The sequence below is a fragment of the Suillus fuscotomentosus genome (assembly GCF_016647785.1).
Source record: "Suillus fuscotomentosus strain FC203 chromosome Unknown F5891scaffold_17, whole genome shotgun sequence".
Lineage (NCBI taxonomy): Eukaryota > Fungi > Basidiomycota > Agaricomycetes > Boletales > Suillaceae > Suillus > Suillus fuscotomentosus.
In genome coordinates, this window is record NW_024539529.1 from 542,249 (window position 1) to 558,285 (window position 16,037).

At 48.4% G+C, this 16,037-nt stretch overlaps 5 protein-coding genes across 5 annotated transcripts; 3 read left to right on the top strand and 2 right to left on the bottom strand.

Moving 5' to 3' along the window:
* Positions 1 to 1,365: 1,365 nt before the first annotated feature.
* On the top strand, positions 1,366 to 3,572 carry F5891DRAFT_1216514 (uncharacterized protein; the record flags this gene model as incomplete). The annotated part of the gene is made up of 6 exons (XM_041369321.1): positions 1,366 to 1,894; positions 1,942 to 2,165; positions 2,214 to 2,325; positions 2,386 to 2,624; positions 2,681 to 3,238; positions 3,286 to 3,572. Exons 1-6 carry the CDS (start codon positions 1,638 to 1,640, stop codon positions 3,570 to 3,572), a joined length of 1,677 nt encoding a protein of 558 aa, XP_041228025.1. The 5' UTR covers positions 1,366 to 1,637.
* Positions 3,570 to 5,732, bottom strand: F5891DRAFT_163090 (uncharacterized protein). Its single transcript, XM_041370740.1, has 3 exons — positions 5,242 to 5,732; positions 5,113 to 5,181; positions 3,570 to 5,066 (listed from the first exon to the last, which is right to left on the bottom strand). The coding sequence occupies exons 1-3, from the start codon at positions 5,257 to 5,259 to the stop codon at positions 3,783 to 3,785; spliced, it is 1,371 nt and encodes a 456-aa protein (XP_041228026.1). The 5' UTR covers positions 5,260 to 5,732; the 3' UTR covers positions 3,570 to 3,782.
* Positions 5,733 to 6,023: 291 nt separating this feature from the next.
* Positions 6,024 to 7,893, bottom strand: F5891DRAFT_163182 (uncharacterized protein). The gene is made up of 3 exons (XM_041370741.1): positions 7,611 to 7,893; positions 7,485 to 7,547; positions 6,024 to 7,438 (listed from the first exon to the last, which is right to left on the bottom strand). Exons 1-3 carry the CDS (start codon positions 7,626 to 7,628, stop codon positions 6,161 to 6,163), a joined length of 1,359 nt encoding a protein of 452 aa, XP_041228027.1. The 5' UTR covers positions 7,629 to 7,893; the 3' UTR covers positions 6,024 to 6,160.
* A 1,251-nt stretch (positions 7,894 to 9,144) lies between these two features.
* F5891DRAFT_1024077 (Der1-like family-domain-containing protein) lies at positions 9,145 to 10,820 on the top strand. Its single transcript, XM_041361311.1, has 5 exons — positions 9,145 to 9,542; positions 9,620 to 9,653; positions 9,712 to 9,751; positions 9,809 to 9,899; positions 9,967 to 10,820. The coding sequence occupies exons 1-5, from the start codon at positions 9,390 to 9,392 to the stop codon at positions 10,438 to 10,440; spliced, it is 792 nt and encodes a 263-aa protein (XP_041228028.1). The 5' UTR covers positions 9,145 to 9,389; the 3' UTR covers positions 10,441 to 10,820.
* A 212-nt stretch (positions 10,821 to 11,032) lies between these two features.
* Positions 11,033 to 14,741, top strand: F5891DRAFT_1024084 (uncharacterized protein). Its single transcript, XM_041361312.1, has 10 exons — positions 11,033 to 11,745; positions 11,793 to 11,963; positions 12,015 to 12,679; positions 12,728 to 13,129; positions 13,200 to 13,260; positions 13,313 to 13,432; positions 13,561 to 14,102; positions 14,165 to 14,189; positions 14,247 to 14,419; positions 14,476 to 14,741. Exons 1-9 carry the CDS (start codon positions 11,118 to 11,120, stop codon positions 14,417 to 14,419), a joined length of 2,787 nt encoding a protein of 928 aa, XP_041228029.1. The 5' UTR covers positions 11,033 to 11,117; the 3' UTR covers positions 14,476 to 14,741.
* The last annotated feature ends 1,296 nt before the right edge of the window (positions 14,742 to 16,037 follow it).

Consider the following 16,037-nt stretch of genomic DNA (forward strand, 5'->3'; position numbering starts at 1 on the left):
CTTCCAGATTTCGGACGCGGATGCTAACTTTTGGACACGTAACAGCAGCCGATCTGTGATCGTGCAAAATATTTGCTGTTTTACGAGTGAGTTCTTTTGTTGATACTCATCGGTCTTTGCGTCGAGCTCATCGATTTCTTTCTGCGTAGGTGTTGTACCATCCGGCTTCGTAACGGCCCCCGTAGAGCTCTTTACGAAAGGCGTAGGCTCTTTAGCTCGTCCATCGGTATATCTCGTAAGTCCTCGTGCACCTATAGCCGTTAACGTCCTTTCCTTGTAGGTTATCCAGTTCGAGCCATCTTCGGCGAGCTTCGGGATGTTAAAAAGGTTTGAATTGGTGCTGGGAGTCGACAAGTCCATGGAGGAGACAGGGCTCATAACCTGTGGAGGAACGATACACGCGGGAGGTTTTATGACACGCTAGAACAAAGGTACGAGTCTCAGTATTCGTTTCGAATCTCTATTAACAATTGTTTGTACCTAGAACAAAGGTACGACTAGATGTACGTCAGCGCTTGCGCTCGAACGTTACAGTGGGACTTGTACTTACGTCTCAGTATTCGTTTCGAATCTGAGACGTTTCGACGAAAACAGCGTCCTCTTATACGGTGAGTCTGCCAGCAATAGCTTTGATGAAAAATATATACTTAAAGAACGAAAAGATTGCCGACGTTGACACGTCGTCGACGTTCTCCGTTTGGAGACGCTCGCACTCGATGTGCTCTATTCTTCGGCCGTATCGTCCTTTCCTTTCTCAGCTCTCTCTCTCTCGGCCTTACTTCCCTCGGACACATCGGCTCTCAACAATTTAGGTTCTCAACTTCTCATTGATATTTCAGTATGGTAATATACTCAGTGTCGCCGACGCACTGCGGATCCAGTCAACGGTATACAGTGTCATTTTTCTACTGCTCAATGCTCGCATGCTAACCCGTCGTACAACATACAGATCCTGGTCACAACCTGTGCTCCAGACTCTCAGCTAGCACGTTGTCCATCCTTTGTCTTTAAAGTAATCCAGGGTCATGGTGTAAGTTCAGACTCGAATAAGAATAAGTCCAAGCGACGCTTTCCGTGCTCCCAACCATATCTGGCGGTAGTATGAGGAGCAGCGTGCGCGCGACACCGAACGGGAACAAAGAAAGGTCGAGTAACCGCACCCCCCGCAACGAAGGGATCTTGACTCTATCTCCTACGTCAACGCATCAAATTGACATGTCAGTACTAGGATTATAATGCAAAGCAGACGGCTAATTATATCTTTGATTATGTAATATGCACTACAAGTCTGCGAAACGGGATGACTACTTATTATTAGTTCCACAGCTTTTGGTATCCAATCAATAACAGGCTTTCTTTGGCCACGGAGTTTCAGGATAGTAAGGAAACATCACCTCTATATCCAGAATCGCCCGTTCCCTGGCATACAGCAACTGGAGGAGTGTGAGGACCAGACTTTGGGCAAGATGATGACAAAGCTTCCTGTGGAGCATTGACATCCATGCTGTACTAGTAGATATTTTCGTCCCTTTCGCCCCACGCGTCCTCTCAAAGAGACGCTGTCATTCACTATAAAGGCTGAACAATCTGGGCATGATGTCCTGTTTTTCTTGATCGCGATATACTGTTCCCCAGCAATGCTGTGCTGGTTATCCCTCGTGCTTGTCTTGGCGACTAATGTCGCTGCGTTTACCGACTCACCCTCTCCAGAATCAAAAGAGCCAAACGATATACCGTCTCAGTGCCAGGCACGTGCCTGGGTGAGAGCACCTGACATGGTTCCTGGCGAAGTCATCGCAGGGGATGTCAGGATCAAACTCAGCGGACCATGCACTGACGCCGAGAGCTATGCGCTAGGCTTGCGCTATAAGGAAAGAATATTCTGGAAGTTGCGGTGAGTTGTTTTCTCGCTTTCGTATCCTCCACTGAGCATCCCGACAGACGGGAAGATGCGCCGATTCTGGAAAGGCCCAAATTGACGCATAATTGGACGGTCTCGAACAGTGATTTGTTCCGAGTCCGGAACTTCCAGAACGTAAACTACAACGAAACAGAATGGAGTGCGTACGAGAACTCAATTAAGAATAAGGACTCGTGGACTATACACGAGGAAGAACGAATTGCCTTTGAGATCAAGAGTCCTCTGGCTGGTGCAGGGAGGACAGGTACGAATTGAGATTTTGAGCTGACTCAAAGCTTAATGCAAAGAACAGATACATTGTCAAGAAACTTCACGACCCGGTTCGGAATTCTGGTACCAAATACAAACTACCCTCCAGGATTAGACAGTCGTGCAGGCTTCATGTCTAAGGGGGAGCGGCTGATGTAAGAACAGTCTTTGTTGATTTTGTCTTGTGCTCAGTGTCGTTTACAGATAATATCTAGTGAATCGATTTACGAGTACTTTGTCGAAATCGAGTTTGGCAATGGTACCACTTCAGAGATACCTGCCGGAGTGACAGCCTTTACCCCGTTCTACCTCTCGATGGAAAACAACGCACCCAGTGCTAACGTATCTCTGTCTCCTGCACCCCCCGGTTTTAACACGAAACCATCAGTAGACGGGTTGCGGAGTAACTACACGGTTGAAGTATCTTTTCCTGAAGGAGCACACGTCTATCGAAGTATGTCTCAGTGAAGTGGAAACCTTAACGCAGCGATCTGATTGGATGCTTTCTAGACTCATCCGTGAATTTTACGACCATTGTTCATCGGACAGGATATACGAATCGGACAGACATTCCTGTAGAGCTGTGTGCGTTCTCGGCGAATGGCATTGAATGGAATTCTCAGGAGCTCCAGAACAAATCACAGATGTTTAAACCATTCATCAAAGCATTGGTCCCCTCCATTATCCACGTGGAGCATTTGCGATCCTCTCAAGTCGTAACCCCTCATCCAGTACCTCGTTCCCCATGCAGAGAGATCAATTTTGCGGCAACTCCTGCATCCTTGGCTCACGAAAGCTACATCATTTCCACGTCCTCCGAACCGCTTTCATTATCCCTCCACGTGCAACACGATGCTGTTCCAGATTTTTCAACTTACTATCACAAACTGGGACTTCGTATCAGTCTGCAACTCCATATCGCGCCTGATCCATCAGAGCCATGCGATAATGAATTCGAGAAGATACAACGAGAGAAGCAGATTGCGGATGCAGATGAACTCGATTGGGTGCCCTGGACGCCGCCAACGCAGACCATAGCCGATTCCTTTCCGGCGACACCAATATACTGTCAGTCATTCCAATGCAGAAGCAGGAACCTGTGCGATCAACGCCAGTCCACTACCTGTCTGACAACGCTCGCCAACCAGTATTTGTTGATCCGTCAGAGATCTCTGACCTTCGTTTGATGTTGCCCGAGGAACGCGACTTCATTGCCCCACTCGCGCAGCCGTCTATAAAGGTGTTTGGCATGGGAGAAGAAATTTCACGCAGATATTTCACTGACGCTAACATATGGTACCCGATATACGTTGGGGACACCTGGGTCAAGAAAGTATTACCTATGATTACTAAGGATCAGGGCGAGAGTCATACTGTGGACCACTTGCTCGTTGTGCAGTGATCAGTTGATGTAATGATGCCAGGAGGTAGTCGTAAGTTCAACATAGTGTGTGGTGATTCACACACGATGAAATTTAGGTTCTCAATTTCTCATTGATACCTCAGTACGGTAATACTGTACTCAGTGTCGCCGACGCGCTGCAGATCCAGTCAACGATATACAATGTCATACTTCTACTACCCAAGACTTGCACGCTGACACAGATCCTGGTCACAACCTGTGCTCCAGACTCTCAGCTAGTACGTTGTCGATCATGTGTCTATAAAGTAATCCAGGGTCATGGCGTAAGTCCAGACTCGGATAAGTCCAAGCGACGCTCTCCGTGCTCCCAACCATATCTGGCGGTATGAGGAGCGGCGTGCGCACGCCACTGAACGGGAATAAAGAACGGTCGAGTAACCGCACCCCCCGCAACGAAGGGAGCTTGACTCTCTCTTCGTGAGGAACGAGAGTCACAGCTGACTGTTCGCTTGGATCCAAAAATTTTATCGGAACCCATAAGTCTACCCATGTCAAATGTGCATGCATAGGCATTCGGATTGGAAAATGCGTGTCTATGGCGAGGTGGCGTAAATTTGGACACATGGAAAGTAGTGGAGTCACTAGTGGGGCAGGAGGAGGGGGAGGAGAGTAGAAAAACCTAAGATGGACATTCGTCATATGTGGCCTAACCAACGAGACAAAGTGGAGACTGTGTCCGAATTTACGCAACAGTGGCTCAATAGTCGCGCCGCCAGCAGCTGGTGATGTCAAAAGGAGACGTCGAAGAGAGGGGAGGCTGAAGATTTCAGCCAGCGCAGAAAAGACGTTCATGACGTGTTGGTGCGGCTGCCAAGTAATGTGCAGCTCTTCCAAAAAGGCAAGATGTATGTGCCCGGTGGGGAGCGCATCGTTTCCTCCGGTGAACATATCGATATGAAAAGTAGTGAGGCATGTGAAAGCCGGCAAGAGGTTCAGGGTTTCTATCAGCGTGGGATTGACACGGAAGTGCAGATCTGTGGTGCGAGAGGGGGTGTTCTGCGCGAGAGCGACCATGCGGAGAAACTCGTGACCAAGAAAAAAGTGGCGTCCGTTCAAGATGGGCGCAATGGTAACTTTAGTAAGATTTGGAGTCACTGCTAAGATGTCGTCCAGAGTCATTGAGACTGTAACCGCCTGCGACACTGAAACATAACACTGCAGGTGCAGAGATAGTATTAGCTCGCTAAGGCTGCGGTTGTTCGAAACAGCATGTGCAAGCGCGAAGAGTTGCTTGCTATGCAGAATCACAACATGGCGATAGAGGAAGCTAATGCCGACATTATACCAGTACCTGGATACTAGCACAATGTTCCTAAGAGTCTGCAGCGAACAAGACCGTGAGGAACGATTGTCACGAGCAATGACAGTGGAATCTAGGAAATGCTGAGTCGGTGGCATGGTGAACTCCATGATAACGCTAAGGATCTCAACTGGAATTTCGGCTATATGCGTCGGTGGCAGGACTTGATATATCTGAGCAGACGATGAGTAGTGATAATAAGAAAGACAGGAAAACTACCTCTGTGCAGTCCGCATTCGCATCCATGTCCGGCACCTGATCATAGGTAATTGTCCTGCTCGGGTTCATCTTGGGAGCGTCAAGCCAAAATCTCAGTGATTGTTTGGTTATTCAACGAGGTCGACTTACCAATAGCATAGGATCCATGATGCACCCGCGAAGAATACGCTGACTGGAACAAAAATATGTCTTTTTATCTCTCCGCTCTCGGAGCCGTAGTGATGAATCTGTGACTTTGGAGTACAATCACGGTCCCGCAATGACTCTTCGCGACTAGGGATGTGAAAATTCTTGGCGTGAGGGATTTGATGCGTGCATGGTCCCATACCTGCTGTCAAAAGAGGTCGAAGGTCACATTGACAAAGATGCGGCTGTCCAGCAACGAATTCCGTTGCCATCTGCACCCTCATCAAGGTGATTGCGCTGACGTGCGAATGTGACATAGAACGCCTGGAAACTTCATCGTAAATCCCACTATCATGGGAGAACTCCTGCTCGGAGGGTGCAAAAATTCACGAGTCAGCTACTAGCATTCAGGTCCCGAGACAGCCGACTCGAATGCCGAAGGGCAGTAAGATGCTACAAGGAGCGTTTTATTACTCACTCCCGCTCAGTGTCCGGTTTGTTGAGGGTGACTGGCAATTTTGGCAAAACTTGAAGTAACATCTTGCTTAGTCACCAGGTACCATAAATGCCGCATCACTACCGCACCACAAAGCATAGATTTCACGACTGTAACTAGTATATGGTACATCAAAACAAATTATCAATTGGCTGAAATGTGCTATCTGTGCACATGCGTGCACTATTGTAGTTGCAGAACAGAAGAAAAATTCCAGAGTTGGCCGAAAATATTTTGACTCGACGTCGCTCAGCAGCACTTGTGGTTGAACAACTTCGCACAGATGAAATTGAGGTTTTCAACTTCTCATATATTAGTACGGTAATATACTGAGGTAGTGCACTGCAGATCTAGCCAACGATATATAATAACATTCTTCTACCCAAGACTCGCACGCTAACCCGTCGTACAACATACAGATCCTGGTCACAACCTGTGCTCCAGACTCTCAGCTAGCACGTCGTCTATAATTTGTCTATAAAGTAATCCAGGGTCATGGCGTAAGTCCAAACTCGAATAAGTCCAAGCAACGTTCTCCGTGCTCCCAACCATATCTGGCGGTATGAGGAGCGGCGTGTGCGCGCCACTGAACGGGAATAAAGAACGGTCAAGTAACCGCACCCCCTGCAACGAAGGGAGCTTGGCTCTCTCTTCGTGAGGAATGAGAGTCACAGCTGACTGTTCTCTCCGATCCAAATATCTTCTCCAAACCCATAAGTCTACCCATGTCAAGTGTGCATGCGCAGGCATTCGGATTGGAACATATGTGTCCGTGGCGAGGTGGCGTAAATTTGGACACATGGACAGTAATGGAATCACTGGTGAGGGAGAGGGAGGGGGAAAATGGTTGTACTGAAAAGCATGGTAACAGTTGCTAACCAACGAGACAAAATGGATACTGTGTCCAAATTTACGCAACAGTGGCTCAAACACCGTACTATGAGGAACTTTTGTTGTCAAAAGGAGACGTCGAAGAGAGGGGAGGCTGAGGATTTCAGCCAGTGCAAAAAAGGCGTTCCTGACATTTCCCCGTGGGGAGAAAGTAACGTGCAGCTCTTCCAAAAAGGCAAGATGTATGTGCCCGGTGGGGAGTGCATCGGTTTCTGCGACGAACATATCGATATGGAAAGTGGTGAGGCACGTGAAAGTTGGCAGGAGCTTCAGGGTGTTTATTAGCGTGGGATTGATGCTAAAGTGCATATCTGTGGTGCGAGAGGGGATGTTCTGCGCGAGAGCGACCATGCGGAGAAACTCATGACCAAACCAAGGGCGGCGTCTGTTCAAGATGGGTGCAATGGTAACTTTGGTACGATTTGGAGTCACCGCTAAGATGCCGTCCAGAGCCATTGAGACTGCAGCCATCCGCGACTCTAAAACATAACACTGCAGGCGCAGAGATAGTATGAACTCGCCGAGGCTGCGGCTGTTCGAGACGACACGTGCAAGCGTGAAGAGTTGCTTGCTCTGTAGAATGACAACATGGCGATAGAGGTAGCTAATGCCGACATTATACCAGTGCCTGGATACTAGTACAATGTTCCTGAGAGTCTGCAGTGAAAAAACCCGCGAGTGACGATTGTCGCGAGCAATGACAGGGGAATCTAGGAAATGCTGAGTCGGTGGCATAACAAGCTCCATAATAATGCAGAGGATTTCAACCGGAATTTCGGTTGTAATAGGCGTCGGTGACATAACTTGATGTATCTGAGCAGACGATGAGCGATGATAGTAAGAAAGATCAGAAAATTACCTTTGTGCAGTTCGCATCTATGTCTGATACCTGATCATAGGTAATGATGTTGCTGGGGTTCGCCTTGAAAGCGTCAAGCCAAAATCTCAGTGATCGTTTAGTTGTTATCCAACGAGGTTGACTTACCAATGGTGTAGGATCCATGATTCACCCGCGAAGTGATACACTGACTGGAAAAAAAATACGTCCTTTTATCTCTCCATTTTCGTGGTCGTAGTAGTGAATCTGTAATTTTGGAATATAATCGCGGTCCCGCATTGGATGACTCTTCGTAACTAGGCATGTGAAAATTCGAAACTTGGCATGGCATGATCCCATACCTCACCCGGCAAGCTGTCAAAGGACGTCAAAGGTCACACAATAAAGTAAATATTGACAAGGATGTTGTCCAGTAACAAGTCTTGCCGCACCTCGGCACCCTTGTCAAACTGATTGCGGGGAACATAAAGCGCCTGGAAGGCATCGCAAATACTACTATCATGGGAGAACTGCTACTGGAAGGATGCAAAATTCATGACTCACCTACCAGCGTGCAGCTCCCGAGATAACCGACTGACTCCGCTTGTCCAGTTTGCCGAGGGGGTTACGCTGGTGCCTACTGTCAAAAGATTTACCTCTAAAGGATCGTAACTCTCGAACGACTTCGTCACTGCCAATCAGCATCCAATTCCTCAATGCAGTCAGGGAAAATCATCCGCATCATTTGCAACCACTCTGTATCAGGTTCGCACTCCAACCACGTCGCCTTTAATGCATCCCAGGAAATTGGCATCCACCCAAAGTACTCCCAATCGATGAAGCAAATCTTCTCCGCCCGATCGCCAATGATTGAGGCCACTCGGAAAAATCAAATTCTTTGGAAGAAGATCTGAATACGACAGGAACTCCGTCGCGCTCGATGAGAGGTCGTAGCAAGGGTTGCAACGTGTCGCGATTCATCGGCCAATCCAGTCCAAACCTCCGCAGCGAGGTCTGAAGAGGATGGAAACATCTAGAGATTTTCCCGAGCCACCCACGGAATGCGTGGATCGTCAAAGGGACCGCCTGAAGCGTTGCAGATCGCACGAAGCTCGTAAGACCGGGTCTGAAGTCTCATCGAACCTAGTTGGTGGCGCAAATCGTGCGCTAACCTTTCCTTATCCGACGCGGTCAAATCATCCCATACGTCACCCACGCAGTCACCTTCTACCCAAGTAGTGATGAGATAGCTTTGTACTGGCTCGATACGCTGTCGATGTAACGAGGGACGTGGGTATCTCGCAAGGTGGTGGCAAAACGCAGAGCATCCGCTTCGACGTGACTGGATTTTTTTACAACCTTCAAAACGAGTCCAAAGGGGAGACGGAAGATGTCATGGTACATGGGGGTACACATGTTACGATTTACGATAATAGCATCATATATGGCTGGTTTCCAGCGCGGAGAGTGAGAGAAAGAAATTCTTTGACTAAGTACAACAAAGAAGACAGGGAGAGGTTGCGATTGGAGGGTGATGGAATATCAACATCGTCGTCCGTGGAGAGCCGTACGGGCATGACACCCCAACAAGTATGGGGCAGAGTCCGAGTCACTTCAGGAATGATGAATCGTGGTCATTAGAAGCACATCAGGTCAATGCTCATGCATGCATGTTCATACAGTGCCATATTACTCACGTCTGAGTGTGTAACGCAGAGAGACTGTGATTTGTGCTAAACGAGGACGGCGGCCGCTATACTTCACCGTGAGGGCAACAAATGCCGCTTGCTTAGTCAGGATTGAACTTGAACACGTCGACCTTCACCGGAGTTAGCCTAGGCCTACTTCGACGTCACCTACAATAGTCCTCAAATTTCAAGTACTGGCCATTCTCCATCGAAGCTCAAGCGCTCACCCATCATCCATTGTTCCCCTGCACCACTCTCAATGGCCGAAATTCTCACCGAAATTCGAAAAATCCCACCAGTGACGCGCTTTCTCGTTGCATCGTCTCTCGGCATCACCCTCCCAGCCACTCTGCACCTTATCTCGCCATGGAGGCTTGTATTCGTGACACAGGCTGTTATTCAAGACTTTGAGGTGTGTCCTATGCTTGTTCTTATTCATGTAGCCGAAGATCTGTCAATAAGCCTAACGGTCCTTGACACAATTCATAGTTCTGGAGATTGTACACAAGTTGCTTCTTCGGAAGTGAGTGTCTTGTCATTATGGAATATGTGACGCTATGCGAGCTCACCGCACGTTTTAGGTATGAACCTGAACTATATCTTCGAGCTTGCCATGCTCTAGTAAGTACCATATGTCGTTTTCCCTTAATCGAGAAACCGACAATTCGTGGTTTGAAGCCGCAACTCGAATGCACTTGAATCAACTCATTACGAGCGTCGCTCTTCCGATTACGCCTGGCAACTCTTTCTTGCTAGCCTCGCTCTGGTCGTACGTCCCATATCTCATTTGCGCTATCCATGACCTCAGATTTCACATTCGCGATTAATGCTCATAGGGTGTGAACCGTCCTATCCAATCATACACGCATACCCGCGCCTTGCTTCATACTCTCACCTATTTGATGTGTTCTCTTTCCCCGCCAGGCGCACTAACCAGCGTCATGGGCCTCATTACCATCCCTATCGCATACTTCCCATACGCACTCTTAGGTATGGACCTCCTCACGGGTGGGACCAGTGCCGCTGCGCAGGGCGTGAGCGGGATGCTTGTCGGACACGCGTGGTGGTGGCTAGTCTGGGGCTCCGGCATCGGCTCAGGCGGTGTTGAACAGGGCATGTACGCTGGGTGGGGACGTGCTCCTGCGTGGTTGAAGAGCTGGTTTGGTGAGCGTGAAGAATACGGACGTGCGGGAAGCAGAAGGGGTGCCGTGCAGGCGTTTGCACCAAGGCAGCGTGCTGAGGAAGCTGCTGCATCGGGGCGGGTGACGGGACATAGATGGGGGTCTGGAAGGAGATTGGGGGAGTCGTAGTTCGTGGGAGGCTGACATCCTAGGCGAAATGTCAAGAAATATTGTTCACGGTTCGTCCCTCCGAGATCTAGGCTTGGTTGCTGTGCCATTTTCTATTAAAAATCATTACACAAAGCTACATTCACGTTTGCTATGTTCCTAACCCCTGCGTATTGTTGCTATGTCACCTCAGTGTTCATCGTCGAGAATCAGTCCAATATATGGCCACTGCTCGCGTATATCATGATCAAAAATTGTCGAAGATTGTGAAAGCTCTTATGTATACAGTCTTTTCAACCTGCATACCGTTCACCAACAACTAGACGGGTGGAGACATTTTGTATCCAGTTAAGTACCTTGATTTAGTAGGCTGAAAGAAATATTTATATACCGCAAAAAACAACGGAAACTATATATGTAACATATATAGGACGCTAGCTGTTAGATCTGTGGGATAGTGTACGAGGAACATATGGTACGAATGATATTTTAAGTTAGGCTGAAGGGCGGCTCGGGGTCTCGGGCTGGTCCACCCCGGATCAACGTGATGACGTGAGACAATGGAGCGGACCATAGTAATATTAAGCCAACGGTAACCTTTTCCGTATTGCCCAGAACAAGAGTTATGACCTTCGACGATTACATGCGGTGATAGTGCACCATCCCTATCAGCCCCCTTACACATCCATGTATCACCCATGGCCTTACAGACCCTGATAGCCCTCATATTTGCCTTCATATCTACCAGGACAAGGCAATCTGATCCAGAGAAGGGCCCAGAGACCCTCAGTGAAACTCCCAATGTACAGAGGAACTCGGGCGCTCGCGCTCACAACGACAACGAAGAGGACACGCAAGAGAAGAAAGACATGGCCCAGGGAATGCACCTGGACGTGGACGTTGACGACAATGAGGATAGCGGCTCACCTCCAGACGAATCTGTCTCAGGCCCGCAGACCGACCTGCTTTCCATTGACTCTCCTGCCAAACGTCCGTCATTCTTTACTCGAGTGAAGACATTCGTGTTTCCGCCGTCATCGGACGACTTGTCCTACGCACCAAACTACCGGTGCACTCCTCTTTTCACTGGCATCGTGGTACCATTCTCGATATTGCTCGAGATTCCAGGGCTTACCGGGTACTGGTACATCCGTACCGAGAATTATAATACCGTCCAGACTCGTGCTAACCCAGTCTTATTGGATATTGGCCTTGCATTTAGTATGACTTGCGCTGTCCTCGCCAATGTATGCATCATCCTAAGGTTTCTTGAGAAGCGAGTCGTGACAATGACAATACTATGCATTGCATTTCTGTCCATCCACGGTTTGTGCCTTAGTTTCAGCAAAGACATTTATTAACCTGAGGTATAGATATTATCAATATCGTCGCTCTCGTCATCTTTGGCGTGAGCCACCGATTTAACGACGGCTTCACCTACGGTGAAGCCTTCTGGATGACTATCTGCTCCACAGTCGTATCGCTCGTCACCAATGTAAGCCTTATCATAGACTTCATTTGCACTCCTGATTTCAAGACAAGTGGTATGTATCCTGTATCCTAATCTCTTCACTCGCCGCTCTAACATGATACAGGCAGTGGCCTCACCCGCAAGCAGCGCACGCTAACGATCATGCTCATAATCCTATTTGTTTACATCGCATTCGGCTCTTTAGTCAATTCATTCCTGCTTTCTCTGAGCTTTATCAACGCGCTTTACTTCACCGTGACGACACTCGAAACTATTGGCTTTGGCGACATTGTGCCTGATACTCCCGGATCAAGGATATTCATATGCTTTTACGCTGCGTTTGGTATCGTGAATCTTGCCGTGGTGGTGGGCATGGTACAAGAGACGGTGAGAGAAGGGCTACATATCGGCTATTTTCGTCGCCTACAAGATATTCGAGAACGAAGACGTGCCGCACAGCGACGAAGGAATGCAGAAAGGCGGTGGCGTTCGGCGGTCATTTGGAGATTGCGAGACAAAGGTGCAACAGTGTGGGTTCGAAAATGCCGCTCGACATCCAACTCTTTTTGGGCCAAGGTGAAGAGGAGGTTCTTTAGTGCTGCAGAAAGGACACCACACTCCTTGGATCATTTCCGTGGAAAACGTTTGAACCTGGAAGCGCTCACAAATGCTGAGTTGAAAGCGGCGGCCATGGAAGCGGGCGTTCCACTTGATACACTGCTCCCACCACAGTTTTACGAAGCGCAGATGCAGAACGATAACGACGACGATAATGCCGATGACCTGGAGGTAAGTGTTTTTCTGCCTCTCTTTCATGTGGTACTAACACAGGAGAAGATTGGGAGCATATACCCTGCTTTGTCTGTCCCGCATTCAGTGTATGGTATGAATGTACGGCGCGGTGCGCATCGAATGCTAACGCACCAGCGGCTCGGTGCCATGGCAGCGCTCCTAACGAGATTTGCAATTGGAGTTTCTCTGGACCACAAAGGACCTATACTACAGGCCACTGTCGGCGACGTCAAAAATCCTAGCGAAGACTCTGCTTTGAACAATAAACGTGGCTTGAGCACTGGCGCGGACGTCTCAGTTGAAGGTGAACATGACACTGAAAGCTCTACGACATCGAGCAGCGACGATATAAATGTCAAATATGATTCGATGGTCGCGAGCAAGGAAAAGCATGCTCTTTTTGTGCGCTCGTCCTTGGCATGGACATTCTTCATTGTGTTCTGGTTGGTGAGTTTCGCTGCGATATCGCCCCTAACATCATATATATATATATCGAGCGATCTGACAAACGCCTTAGGTTGGCTCTGCAATATTTAGTCTGACAGAAGGCTGGCCGTATGGCTTGTCTGTATATTTTTGTAAGTTCATGCCCTCGGAATATCTGATCTTGACTTGCAACGTGATGTTCAGGTTTTATTGCATTCACAACGATTGGGTATGGTGATCCCGCGCCCAGGACGCCTGCAGGGCGATCTGTGTTTGTCGTATGGGCCCTACTCGGCGTTGCCACAGTGACCGTATTGATTTCTGGTGCGTACTTATTCTTTCTTGACAACTCTTTACTAACATTTACCTTGATATTTAATCCCCACTAATTGCATACAAATTCTGATGCTCACATCTATATTCCAATGTCTCAATGTGATATTTGATCACAGTCGCCTCCGAGACCTACTCCAAGCGCTATAAGGCGATGCTCCAATGCGACTCTTTCGAGCGAGCCGTCACGACGTACCGCACTCGCACAAAAAATATGTATATGACGAGGACCCAGTCCCTGTCTGAACCCCAGCCTCCGAGTCAAGCCCAAAGCCCAACCCAGATTGAGACTCAATCTTTGACCCCAGCCTCTCCAAACGTGCGGTTCCAACCCCACGTTTCTTCCTCGGGTCTCCGACCCCGCACAACTTTTGTTGAGCAGGACGATGGCGGTGAGGGAAGCCAGCAACCACAAGACACAGAAATAAATGCACCGGATCCCAATTTACGTGCGCAGGACTTGCTTGAAACACTCCCGCAGCGCGTCTTAAACGAGGCGCGTTCATTCCAGGAGTACATGCGCTATCTGGGGAACAGTAGCAGTGGTACGAACGCGTACGTGAATGAGCAGCTGAAGGCGCTCCTGGATGATGTGGTTGGTGCGGATAATATGAAGGCGGGCATAAAAATGGATATTTTGAGGGATAAGGATACCAGGCGAGTAAGTTGGCCTTCGCTTACGATGCGTTGCAAAGTTGTCAAATTGACTTTTGAACCTTTCAGACGCTCATCACGTTAAGCATCGAGAGTGAGCCCCGAATTTTCTTTGGTCGTCTAATGGTCATCAATTGACTATTGGGTGCAGAATCATTGATGGAGCTCATGACCATTGGGGAGGAGGCGATTGCAGGGATGAACGAGCGTGACCGTGTTGCTGCGGCCTTGGGCCAGCGGCAGGAAGACGCTGATACTGATGTTAGGGACCGGATAACAGCAAGCGGTGTCGGAGGCACCAACGTCGATGATGCCCTCTCATAGGTACGCTTTACCCAAGCTGGGGCGGTCGTCGCAAGTAACAAACTTAGAAGACTCAGGTGCGCACAACACACCTTGAGGATGAAAGGTCAGGACCTTTTATATCCAATCCTCAGTGTAAGGCGGCTAGAGTTCGAAGGGGAATGTGAGCAAGATGGGTTAGATATGAGACGAGAGAAACGAGAGTGTTAGTTAGGACGAATCGATGTGCGAAGGAGACTCTTCTTGATGCGTTAGGACATTCTTTGCGTGGGCCGGGAACTCTCAGTATCGAATTCTTTTGTATCAATGTACATGAATCGTCTATATACGTGTTCGAGGGTGAGACTAGGCCAGAACGAGAGAGAAAGCATGTGGTGAAGTCGAAGATATCGGTCGCGAAAACGGGTATCGTGTAATGAGAGCACAAGGTAAGTTTAATGAAAGAAATGGAAAGCGGCATGGCTCGGATACGAAGAGTGATGCATGATGCGGGGAGTCATGTGGACAACTTCGAGTGCCTAGTCGTAGTCCGTGCGTACTACGAGGATGTTCAATCCTTACATCAGCTGAATACTCACTACAATCATCATGCAATGTTTTATCCATTCAGGGCGAATGTCTGCAGTCTGGGGGCAAAAAGACGGCCAGGTGGCGGATTTTCGAATAACCTAGGTACATATTAATCATATCACTCCTTATTGCAAGTACGTACGGTCAGTGTACGCTCATTTCGTACGGCATAATCATGTAAATAGTTGCAAGCTGTTGGATAGAGTGTCGAAGGACGTTGCAAGTTCCTGCCCAGCTAGTAGTGCTAGTGAACATTCAACAGGGGAATACCATGACACACATTTTCAATGTCCGACATATACAAATTGGGCAAGCCAGGTTGCCCAGCGAATCAACATGGTCTTCGTTTACCACTCGGGTCATCGTCTCGGACATGGCGGCCCTGTGATGCTTATCGTGTAACTCAGATGATAGGAACGCCAAGCTGCATATGTAGAAGAGAAGGTAGAGGGCAGATAATCACTTGCGATACGGTGTGTTGTCACTGAACTGCCACTTCATCACAAAATGTATTTTGAACTGAACTTGACGAGATCTGCGCTCTCCTTTGGTGCGCCACAAAATCGATTGTCGATTCTCTTATTAGGTATCAATCGCGTGTGCATATGGAGGGTATTTCAACTTAGCGCTCTGGTGAGCACATCAACTGCGGTACTTGACAAATAACAATTTGCTTTCTCATCCGATGTCGTCCGGTGGCACATCACCAGCCAGCAGTGCTCAGTTCCCCTTCCCACGGAAGACGCATTGTGTCGACTAATGACATACATATCACTCCTGAGCTCCTTCGAAACGACGTTCAAAGATTACTGCGCTAATCATCTACTGTTTGAACATACTATCTTTCACGGCTGCAGCCATGAGGACTCTTATTTTAACCTTCGCTTCTTCAGGGAGGTCATTAATGCTGGATCATCTCGCATTTGGGGTATATAACCCTTGAGAGTTGCCTCATCTAGATATCGTCTTTTACACCCAAACCTCCAGTCGTAAGGGACATGCACTTTGTGAACATTCTAATCATTGTCACCTTCCTCATGGGCATGGTCAGGGCGGGTCAGTAATCTTT